At 42.6% G+C, this 12,626-nt stretch overlaps 1 protein-coding gene across 6 annotated transcripts in view; it reads right to left on the reverse strand.

Annotated features, from left to right (window-relative positions):
- Positions 1-12,626, reverse strand: part of FTCDNL1 (formiminotransferase cyclodeaminase N-terminal like) — a 56,083-nt gene that overhangs the window by 21,334 nt on the left and 22,123 nt on the right. For 2 of the 6 annotated variants that reach the window (XM_072119699.1, XM_072119693.1), the window contains exons 1-2: positions 10,786-10,838; positions 6,281-6,399 (exon numbers count right to left, since the gene is read on the reverse strand). The exons of 2 other annotated variants lie outside the window; for them this stretch is intronic. In XM_072119699.1, the coding sequence (XP_071975800.1) occupies positions 6,281-6,395 (115 nt within the window). In that variant the 5' untranslated portion in view covers positions 6,396-6,399; positions 10,786-10,838. Of the gene's footprint in view, positions 1-6,280; positions 6,400-9,209; positions 9,265-10,785; positions 10,839-12,626 lie in introns of those variants that run through there. 2 more of the 6 variants (XM_072119695.1, XM_072119696.1) reach the window with 2 other exon arrangements.

A 12,626-nucleotide genomic window follows, 5' to 3' on the forward strand; every position in this document is an offset into this window, starting at 1 on the left:
AAGCAAGTCATTATTCCTGGTTCACACTGAAGGAAAAGGGGAAAAAATATCAGATCTATTTATAAATGATTCTGGACGAGGACACTGTAGAAACTAAAATAGCTGGTATCAAATTCCTCCGGCACAGGTCACTGCACAAAGATCCTAGTCATATTAAAATTAGAAGTGTGGGAAAAACCTTAAAATGCTTTAATTTTCCATGTTTTTCTGGGGGATTTTCTTAGAGGTATAAGGGTATTTTCAAGTATCTGAAGTGAATTTTGGTACCAAACCCATAGTAGAGGACCTGGGAAAAACCCAGAAGTTCACATCTATAACTGAGATGCCAATGCCAATAACGTTCACAGAAAAATAGTCATTTTTGTTTGGTAAAATGGCGGACACTAACTGTAATCAATGGGGTAGTGGATTATTGGTTTCCGTTATTTTACAGTTTGGGGTAAGGGCTTCTGATAGCAGAGTGGAATAATATAAGGCCTCGTGTACACAACCGTTTATTGGGGTAGCAAGCTCACTGCAAAAACAGCAAATAGTTCACGGCCCCCAATGACTTTTATTGTGCAATATATGAAAACGTCCATTAACTTGGCTTAGCGATGCCCCCTGCTCCTCTACAACCAATCCCAAGTGATGAGAGTTATTCATATATTTGAAAAAGACACATGGAGGAGCGGTTTCCCAAGGGTGGGGGGCTGCTCCTCTATAGCCACTCCCAGGTCACACAGTCACACAGCACATGGCATTGAGAGGTGTCATATATAGCATATCTTTTTTTCTGTAAACCTATTTTGTATGTAAAAATGGGTCTCCTGGTCACAAGTTCCCTTTAAGGGGTTAAGGCTAATGACAGATCTTGCCTTGAAGGGAACCTACCACCACGAATCTACCTATAAAAGGTAGATCAGGTGGTAGGTGGATCAATAGGATGTGAGGATAGCCCTTTTAAGGGCTAATCCTCACGTCCCTGCACTTTTTTGATAACTTTTATTCTCCTAATATGTAAGCTTTGTAAAGAGGCTACTGGGGCTTTGAGTAGCCGGAGCTGAGGTTACACGGCACGGCTACTCCAAGCCCCAGTAGCCTCTTTGTTCCTCCCACCAAAATCCTGGGCGTGGCAGCTTCTTGTAGCTGCAAGCCCTCGTCCGACGAACCTGCTGTCTGCACATGCGCAGAACAGCAGGTCCGCAACTGTGCAACTCCAGCGTCGGAGCAGTGACCTCAGCTCCAGCTACTCCACGCCCCAGTAGCCTCTTTACAAAATGTACATGTTAGGAGAATAAAAGTTATCAAAAAAGTGCAGGGATGTGAGGATTAGCCCTTAAAAGGGCTATCCTCACGTCCTATTGATCCACCTACCACCCAATCTACCTTTTATAGGTAGATTTGTGGTGGTAGGTTCCCTTTAAGGCCTTGATAAGCTCCCCTCAATGTGAAACAAGGTCATCAGTATAAAAACTGTCTAAGACCTTAATAAACATTTAATTTCTGCAAATTGTAAAAATGTCTGTGGTATCTTCTGCCGTAGATGTATTAACCCCTTGACAACTTGGGCCTTTTTGTTTTTGCATTTCTGTTTTTTTACTAGTCTCCTTCCAAAGGGCTATATTTTTGTAAGATGTTTGTGTGAGGGCTTGTTTTCTGCATAACAAATTGTACTCTATTTAATTTCCATGGCATGTACTGGGAAGTGGAAAAAAAATCCGAATGTGGCGAAGTTGGTGACAAAAATGCATTTTCTTGTGGGCTTGGTTTTTAATTCTTTCACTGTGCACTCCAATAGAGTTTATGCATTTGAAAAATTAAAACCATCTGTACAAAAAAAAAAAAAAAATTCCGCCATATTCAGACGCTAATAACTTTTTCACACTTCGGGGTACAGAGCTGTGTAAAGTGTAATTTTTTGCAAGATTTTGCACACTACCAGGAAGCAGAAGTGTCTCAGGCCTGACACCTTGGGCAAGTCAGGAGACTAAGCCCCAGAGCAGAGGTCCACTGTCCAAACTTGGCTCCATCTACCAGCCCAGTCTGAAGCTATTATCAGGCTGTAAGCAACCCTTCCTGCTGACCAGCTATCTCCTATCGGCTTTCCAGCCTGCTGTACCTGCTGTTGTTTATGTTTATGGCCGTTGCCTGCATTTGGAGTTGAATAAAGAGCCGTAAGTTGATTTGCACAACGTGCCTCCATGTGATCCCTAGATCAGGCTGCTTCACCATCACGGGCTCTCCCATCCATTACCGGATCCCCATAAACACCTCAGGGGTTATCCCCAGGGAAAAGGATGTGTTTTTTATGGTTAGACAATGAAGCGATGTTTGCTATAAATAAACAATAAAGCTATCTAAATGTGCAACTAAAGGGCTGCAGAATTTGTTACGGAAGGTGTACAGCTTAACTTTTTTTAGTTGCCATGACAGCTGGGACCTGTGGTTGCTGAAAATCTGTAACAGTGTGCCAGTGGCAAAGAAATCTTTACATATCTATACAAAATTATCCATAGGGCTCATTCACACGGTCATTCTTGGGGACGTACATGCGGCTGCAAATTGGCCCCATAGACGGCAACGACAGCAGTACGGTGCCACACATGTGTGGCAGTGATCTGTGCCGCACAACGCAAAAAGAGCATAGAGCATGCTCTATCTTTCTGAAAGTGTGCGGCTGTGCGCCGCTGTTTTATATGGAGGGAGGAGGGATCACCTCCTCCTCCCCTCCAGCACACGGCGTTATGCCGTGAATGAATCCATATACTGCAATACACAAGTACTGGTAGCAACAATCAGGCTCCCTAGGGTTAAAATACCCTAAGGGGTCTAGTAAATAGTAAAAGGCTGTACAGTCCTCACAATGGTAGCATTGAAAATGCCAACAAATCTTGCAAAAAATTACACCTTACACAGCTATGCATACCGAGGTGTTAAAAAGTTATTAGCATGAGAAGATGGTGGAATGAAGCTTTTTTTTTTGTTGTACAGTTGGTTTTCATTTTTTAAAATATGTGTTTTACAATGAAACCTGCATACATTTTGTTTTCTTGTCATTGTACCCATAGAATATAGATGGGGCACATTTACTTACCCCGTCCAGTCGCGATCCAGCGGCGGGTTCTCCGACGCTGATTCGGTTCCGGCCGGGATTCACAAAGGTAGTGCGCCCGATGTCCACCAGGTGTCGCTGAAGTCCGCTGGAGTTCACGGAAGTTCACAATCCTATCCTGGGTGCAGGTAAGCCCGTGTCAAGCGCCAATTTTTTTATTTTTCAAATACGTAGGTTTTTCTGAATCCGTCGGGTTTTCCGACGGCCACGCCACCGATTTCCGTCGCATGCATGCCGGCGCCAATGCACAATGCGATCACGTGCGCCAAAAACCCGGGGCAATTCAGGGGAAAACGGCGCAAATCAGTAACATTCAGGCAAGCCGACGGAAAAATGCGATTTGGGCCCTTAGTAAAATACCGCCGATGTGTCTATTGGAGTGCACAGTGAAAGCTGTAAAAACCAAGCCCACAAGAAAATGTGTTTTTTCACCAAGTTCACCACTATAGAATATTAAAAACAGTCACTGCATCCTGTGTCGTGACTCACACTGCAAAGATTAGAGAGGTGAAGGACTAAAGAAGTCCTGCACAGGTAAGGTAAGTGTTTTTTTCCCTACAGCCCAAAGTGGATGGAGGGAAGTATTAAAAAGAATAGAGTGGTGCCCTATATATAAAATGAGGTGGGGACATATTTCAGTGAGAGGGTGTAAAATAAAAAAGAAGAAGTGGGCCTGTACCATACATATGAAATGAAGGGGGGCTGGATATAAAATTAAATGAGGGGGGGGGGGGCTGTATATATAAAATGTAGGGGGTATATAAAAATAAAAATGGAAAAAGTAGGCTGTATATTTAAAATGAAATGAGCAAGGGGGCCTGTATATATAATGAAAGGAGGAGGAAGGATATCTATAAAAAATGAAAGTAGGAAGAGGTGTGTATAAAATACAAAGTAGGGCGTGTATGTGAATTTTTAATCATTTGGAGGCACATTATTTATTTATTCAGGGTGCGGTTATGTGTTTCCATTAAAACGCATGCAATCGCTAACAAGCTCCAGGTTTTTTGCATTGTTTATATGCAAAACACTAGGTGCTTGATCGCATGTACTTTAATGGAAACGCATATGTGATCAGGCTGAACCCCTGGACGCCCTGTGTGACTGCACCCTGAGCATTTAAGGGATACTGTATGCAAATTAATAATTTGGACTGGATTATATGTACAATAATTGGGGCACATTTGGGACATTTTGATTTGGCAGCACTGTGTATAATGCTATAAGGTTACAGTATTTATTCAGAGGCTATGCATATAGTATAAAACAGTGATGGCGAACCTTTTGTAGTGCCCAAACTACAACAAAGACCCACTTATTTATCGCAAAGTGCCACCTCTGGCACCATCACTGGTATAAAACATTAAGGGATGTAATGCAATGTAATTTTTAATGTGTGCAGGGGCACAGCATGGTTTTATTATGGCGTCATATATTTGATAAATGTGGGGGGCACAGTCTAGTTCATGTGGGACATTGCTAACCAGATGACATTATAAGTGACTATGGTATTTCTTTTTTTTTTTGGGGGGGGGGGGGGAACAAATGCCCACCTTTATCAAAACTAGTGCAGTATGTACTATGTGCAGTTTGCCTGTGGAGTGTGCAGGGTGCAGCACATTAATCAAAACTGGTGCACGGTCTTCCAGAGCAGTGCAGGGGGCGACAGATTATTGAAGTTCACACCATTTTTTTGGTGCACTTTGTTCATGCATGCCTACATAGGAAGTGAAGTAGAGCCACGCACACGGTCGCGCTCTTGGTTCCCCCGAAGCAGCTTCGGCTATAAAGCGATTTAGGTTTAGGACACTAATGAAAGTAAGCTCCGGAACCAGCTCACCCTGAGCTGGTGCTCGGTATTTCCTTCTTACACCTACCACTTCAAGTGGTAGGTTTCCTTTAAGACCTAAACAATAACCTTTCCGAACCTCCTTTAAATCTACCAAGATGTGCTTAGACTTTAAATTCAGGCATTAAGGGGGGTAAGATCCCTAGTCGATAGCACCTGTGCAAGATTGATGTGTGACTGTACACAAAATTCCCTGACATAACATAACCACTGCAGCAAGGGATTCATTTCTTATCTCAATGCCTAGAAATTCCATGATCCCAGACTTCAGCGGAGTAAAATTTCTATGCAGCAGTAGGCTGATAAAAAAAACTGATAAAAAAAAACAAAACTTCATACCTAGCAATGAGTCTGATTTTGCATGCGTTTTTTAACAGACTGCTTAAAAACGGACTAAGGCTATATTCACACTGCCGTTGCCCGCTGTACTGTAGTACGGAGGGCACATGGTGGAGCCGCGAAGAGGAGGAGGGGGTGAGTGCCGGGGTGACATGCCACATGTCCTATCTTGCTACGGAATGGTACGGTGCCGCACGTATGCTGCACCGTACCTCTCCCGTACGGCACATTGAGGCCATTGCAATGTATGGGGGGGCGTATATACATCCCCCATACATTTGTGTGAATATAGCCTAAAAACGGGTTCAAAACGCCACGTGTGACAGCACCCTAAGAGCTACAGTACGTCCTCTGTTTCACTGAACTACCATCCAGAAGGAGCGCCAGAAAATAGACATTTGGAATGGGTGGAGGCTGGGTGGAATGGATGGATCAGTTATGATTTTTATTTTTCATTTAGTTTGCCACAAAACTACATTTAAGAAGTTTTCCAGTAATTTTGAAAAACCTTGTGGGGCCGGAGCACGGTTGGCAAAAAAAAAAAAAACCTTCAGCTAATTGTGCTTCAGCTCCCATGTCATTGTAAAACTTCTGGTCTACGGCACCTCTACCAGACTGGATCACACAGGACTTCACTTTTCTTGAAGAAGATGCCCCCCACTTTTTTTTAAATATCCACATCTGGATTCCGAAGATGACTTAAGAGAAACACTGGAAAAACTCAGTTGCAGTGCAAAAATGTTGCACCTTTTAGAGCAAAACTGCAAATATTTATATAAAAGAGAAAAAAAAAAGAAGAACTAAATGACCCCCATAGTGACATGAAAAATAAACCTTTTACCTAATGATAATTCACTTTTTAAGATATGAGGCCTGCAAGTACATGAGCTGCAGTTTATCAGATTGGATTTGTATCAACAGGACAGTATGAAGCAGCAACATGCAGGAAACCTGAGTGATTCCCATATAGATATTGTATATGACACTATCACACTTACCACGGCTATTACATACAGCAGCTCTTGCAATTCTCTCAATCACATCTTTATTCCTCGCCTCAGAGACATTTAACAGACAGGCCACTAAACTCTTCCGAAGCACGCTGGATGTCATTGTGCTATAGAGAGATGAGAACAGGGCAATACTCATGTTACAGGGGTCACAATGTAGAGATATGCTGCAGCACAAGGGAAAAAGGTCATTTCAAAGGTGAATGGCCACATTTACAAATAGCATATGGGATCGGGCCAAGCACCTCCCCTTTGTGTTTTAGTTGCATTTGAAAATGCAATTAAAACGCGATGTGTGAACACAGCCTAAAAGAAAAGTGCTAGTTCCCAAACAAAGTTAAGAATTAACCCACCTTCAAATCTTATAAGTGATCAGATCATGTGTATACAGTACAAAATGTAAATTAGAAAGGTAGTCCAGTTTCAACTTTTTACTATGGGTTCTAGGTGGTCTAAAAATCGATGTCTCCAGTCCAGCATGGCACCAACCTTCTCTGTTGGTCTACAGAAACTCAGATGTGACATCACATCAGCAGCGCACAAAACACAATTCATTTAGTGATTGGGGGGCTAAAGTGCATGTTCTTTTTAATCAGCAGTGTGGTTAGGTTCTAAGTCAATTTACAATATACAGCTAGCCAGCTTAGATCTCTTAGGGACAGCATAGTGTGAACAATAATACTTTATCTAGTCACAGTGTAGGGCTCTGGTCATGCCATATGACTAACCCACATACACCAACAGAGGGTTAGCATCAATTGGTCTATAATTCTGGTATATGAATACAAATGAGACGTCCATTAGACTCTATGAAGCATGACTTAGTGCAGGCTGTGTGAACAGGCAAATATCTGCCACAACACATTAGACCTAGCTACCCCAAAGTGACCCTTTATACTGGTGACCCAGCGGAGTCTGCTATCTATTTAGTCACACAACATTTATGTCCCAGAGATCTTAGATCAGGGGTCCCCAAACTTTTTACATAGGGGGCCGTTCACTGTCCCCCTCAGACCATTGGAGGGCCGGACTAAAGTTTAAAAATAAATAGCGGTACATGTGACCGCATCCATAATACACTTGCACCCCCCTCAATTAATTATTTAATATACCGGTACTGCTCCCCCTTGTGAACTATTTTATATATTGGCCCAATTAATTAATTAATTAATATACTGGGACATCTCTCCATTAATTATTGAATATGCCTCCCCCCCATTAATTACTAGACTGCCCCTCATAATTAATTATTTCCTATACCCACAACATTAATTATTCCTTATTCTGCCCCTCACAATTAATTATTTCCTATTCTGCCCCTCACAATTAATTATTTCCTAACCTGCCCCTCACAATTATTTATTTCCTATTCTGCCCCTCATAATTAATTATTTCCTAAGCTGTCCTTCATAATTAATTATTTCCTAACCTGCCCCTCACAATTATTTATTTCCTAAGCTGTCCCTCATAACTAACTATTGGCCCCCAGTCGCCACAATCTTTTTACTGTCCTTTTGAATAAGAACTAAAAACGCTGTACTCACCTAAGTCTCCCGCCGCGCGTCTTCTATCTTCGTGCCGCGTCCGGGCAGGAAGGGGTGCGCGGCCGCGCAGCCTAGTTCATGGAGCGATGTGCGCCGGGGTTGTATTCCGGCCACATCACTCCAGTAATAGTGCTCGAGCGGCCGATTCCGGCCGCATCGAGCTCTATACAGTGACGGGCAGGAGCTTCCTGTTCGAACGGACGGAGGCTCCTGCCCGACTGTTGCATGCCGCGAGGACCCGGTGCTGGCACGCCAAGTGTCGGGGGCCGGATCAAAACGTAGTTTGGGGAACCCTGTCTTACATCGTACACATCGCCTTTTGGCTACAAAGTGACATACCAGTAGTGAGTGAACACTTGTCCTTGACTTATTGAGCCTACCCCACTGTGCTTTTAATATCAATTCCCTAGAGCACACTGTAGCAATGCTACCACACACATTTTTAGTCTTGTGAATAATAAAAGTGATGTTTTATAATACATAATGATACACTTCTTTGTCCGGATATGGGTACATTTTTTTCTGCCTTAGGCCTCATACACGCAAACATATTTTTAGACTCAAAAATGGAGTTTTGCGCCACGTTTTCTGCATGGAAGTCGATGTTATTGTGGTAGGTGGCCCATGAGACCAGGTCACGTGGGTACCAACCCTGCGTATGCAGGTTATGGGTGACTCAAAGTCCGAAATCTCCTATAATATGTCCTCTCCTATCTGTTCTCTAAATATCTTTCTATCTAAATATCTACATATCTCTGATCGTTTTATCTATCATATCTATACTTTTTGTATGTATCTATCTATCTCCTATAGTTTATCTACCTGTCTACCATTTATGTATCTATCTATTAAGAAAAAAAAAATACAAAAGCAGCAACACAGTCTAAGATTAAATTGGAAGGGTGCTAATAGGTAAAATAACACCAAAAGTCAGCCCTACCATATATTGAAAAAGTTAAGTGGTTCTTCATACCACCAAATGTAACATTTACGCTGTAAAAGAATCACTTCACTTGTTCACTATATGGGAGGGATGACTTTTGGTGATATTTTATTGGTCTATCTAAAATTCTTCTCATATCTTTTATTATCTATTTATCTTCTCTCATATCTTTCATCTATTTCCTTCCTATCAAATTCTCCTTAAATCCCATACTACAGAGTATCTCACCATAGTAGGACAGTATCACAATGCCGTTGTTCGTCTGTGAAGCACGGACACGGACTCTTTACATGACAGAGATCCATGGGAGAAATTCCTGCATTTTTACTAAACTACAGCGCGAACAGTGTAAATACAACATGACACGTCACATGTCGGCTGCGGGTATTCGGCTGAGCCCTCTCCATATCTGGTTGCAGCATACACCCACCTTTAACACCTGCGATCGTTGCTAGCAATGGGCGCCACCATCTTGGTTTGGGTTTCTGTAATATTGTGAATATATTAAATAATTTCACTACAAAGTGCAATTTGTCATGCAAAAAACAAGCCCTCACATAGCTCTTTACATTGAAAAATAAATAGGTTATAGATCTTTGATGGTGGGGAATGTAAAAATATTATGTGCGCGTTCACATGTTGCGTTTTGGTCACGTTTTCATTGCGTTTGAAACACATATACAACAGCTGATGAGAGGTGATTTGCCTAATTACATTACCGTTTACGTTTGTAAACGCAATGTTAACGTGTTGTTAACGTATGCGTTAACGCATTGTTAACGTATGCGTTAACACCGTGTTTACGATGCGTTTTGTAAATGGAAATGTTAACAGTGATGTAATTAGGCAAATCACCCCTCCTCAGCTGTTGTATATGCGTTTCAAACGCAATGAAAACGCAGGTCAAAACGCAACGTGTGAACGTGCCCTAAAACTCACAAACGAAAAAGGGCCTGGTCATTAAGCGGTTAATAAAAAAACAGGAACTTCTTACACCATAGATCGCAATCATGTAAGTTTCATCTCCACTGTGACACTGTCCTTACTGTGTGGAAACTGCACAGTGCTATAATTGTGCTGGGCTAATGGGAGCAATCTCACCAAATGTTTGATGGTTCATTTATTAGTTTTATTTTGGGGCCTCATTTTTTAGTTCTGCCTAGGGCCCCACTTTGTCTAAAACCAGCTCTGTATGGAAGTGTATAACTGTAAGGAAGTGTATCTAATTCTGTATTTATGTGTATATATGGTGTTTATATATTGTATGTATGTTTATAGTATGTGAGGTGCATATACTGTGTATGCATGGTGTGCCAGCTTATGATGTCCCCCTCCGCCCTCGCCGGATCTATCAGGACGCTCTATACATACACAGCACACTCAGAGCAATACAAAATCAATGATTTGTATGGATTTACACTGACAAAATATACCCGCTCCAACTTACATAGAAAATACAACTTAAAAATGTGTGTGTATGAGTGTATATATGTGCATATATAAAGAATGGGTTTCAAAATGCATGTGAACCCTGGACACAGGTTACACAAGTTAGACCACAACATGTGCAGGAAAAGGCAGGAGAATATATGAGGGATGTGTGTGTGTGTATGCACACTCAGCACAGTATATATACACTCAGTATATTCAGCGTACACGCACAGCACACCCAGTACAGTATACATACACTCAGTATATACAGTTTACACACACAACACACTCAATATAGTATATATACACTCATTATATACAGAGTACACACAAATCACACTCAGGACAGTATATATACACTCAGTATATACAGTGTAAACACGCACAGCACACTCAGTACAGTATATATATACTCAGTATATACAGTGTACACACACAGCACACTCAGGATAGTGTATATATACACTCAGTATATACAGTATACACGCACAGCACTCTCAGTACAGTATATATACACTCGGTATGTATGATTAAAAACATCCCACTTCTAAATTATTCATAGCAAGAGAGTTTACCTCTTATCTGCCAGCAAAGCGTGTATAGAGGTATGGCAAGTCGCAGAGTCCAAACTTGTCTACTACCACAGCGCCACCTTGTGCCATAAAAGTATTTTGCAGATGGAATATTCCACTGCTGATCAACACCATTAGGCTAAATAATAATTTTTATTTATATATCGCCATCAAATTCCACAGCGATTTACAAATTATAGGGGACATATACAAATATAATATTACATAACAGAGTACAAACATTCATATGGAACAATAGGACTGAGGACCCTGCTCACAAGAGCTTACATTCTATGGGGTTATTATCATTCGTTTTTCCTGGGCTTTTTTGGCGTAAAAAAGTTTCAAAGTATTTGCATTGAGGCTTTTTGAGACTTTTAAAATCCCAGACTACATTTATTAAAGGGCTAAAGCCACTTTGATGAATCCGATGGTCACCGGAGCTCCAAAAATACACATAGAACATACCCACGGAGCTGGTCTAATGATAAATAAACCCATGAGTCTAAATGCTCTCTTGGGACCTGGGAACAGTACACAGCCTGGTATAGAAGAGGGAGGATAGCTTCTCACCCTACTCCTCTCCATAGAAAGCTGAGCGGCCGCGTGTCAATTGGCTACATATAGGACATGTAGACACGGTATGCTCACTGCACCTTGACTGGGTGCCATAGACCTCTATGGGGGCTGTGATCTAACAGCACATTTTTGCACCAAGATAAATCATTTTTTAACAAACATGATTATTTGCGCTTCCTATACCAAACAGTTGCCCACGTCTGGTAAGGGTTGGAATGTTTTGGTGCTTTTCTTTGCTACTTTTCAGGTTCACCAATATCTGTATGATGGTAACCCAAACACAAATGTCACATGCGAATACAGCCTTAGACTTCGTACACACGATCGCATGCTACGCCTGAGCTGGGAGCTACACATAGCACACATTCAGCTGGAGAGGCGGTGGTCCTGCTCACCCCTCCCCTTTCCATAGGGACACCTGGCGTCTGGCCATACTTACAGGATAAGATAGAGCATGCTCGATCTTTTTCCCTGACGACTGTACAGTATCATATGTGTATGCTCACCATATTGCGGCCAGGTGCCATAAGCGTCTGTGGGGACATATATATACGGAGCACACCCGCTGAGACTTTCCTTAGGGAGACACACTCCTTTTGACCTGGCTGGGCAAGGAAAGTCTTGGCGTGTGAATGAGATGCACAGACTGTCGGGTACAATGGCAGTCTGAGAGATTCATATAGTAGTAAGAATAGTGCGCCAATCACACAGCAGCAGGTTCCAAAACGCTTCCTTTATTCAAAACATGTAAAGAAACTTTTTTTTTTAATTTTCACATTACTATTATATGAACTAGTGTTCACTAGTTCATACTAATGCACTGCAATAACCATGTATTGCAGTGCATTAGAAGTGCCAGCCTATACATCTACATTCTCTCTGGTGCAGGCTGCTCCCCACACTCCCCCCTCTCTGATGCAGGCTGCTCCCCACACTCCCTCCTCTCTGATGCAGGCTGCTCCCCACACTCCCCCCTCTCTGATGCAGGCTGCTCCCCACACTCCCCCCTCTCTGATGCAGGCTGCTCCCCACACTCCCCCCTCTCTGATGCAGGCTGCTCCCCACACTCCCCCCTCTCTGATGCAGGCTGCTCCCCACACTCCCCCCTCTCTGATGCAGGCTGCTCCCCACACTCCTCCCTCTCTGGTGCAGCATGCTCCCCACACTCCCCCCTCTCTGGTGCGGCATGCTCCCCACACTCCCCCCTCTCTGGTGCAGGCTGCTCCCCACACTCCCCCCTCTCTGGTGCAGGCTGCTCCCCACAC

Source organism: Engystomops pustulosus, chromosome 8, assembly GCF_040894005.1.
Source record: "Engystomops pustulosus chromosome 8, aEngPut4.maternal, whole genome shotgun sequence".
Lineage (NCBI taxonomy): Eukaryota > Metazoa > Chordata > Amphibia > Anura > Leptodactylidae > Engystomops > Engystomops pustulosus.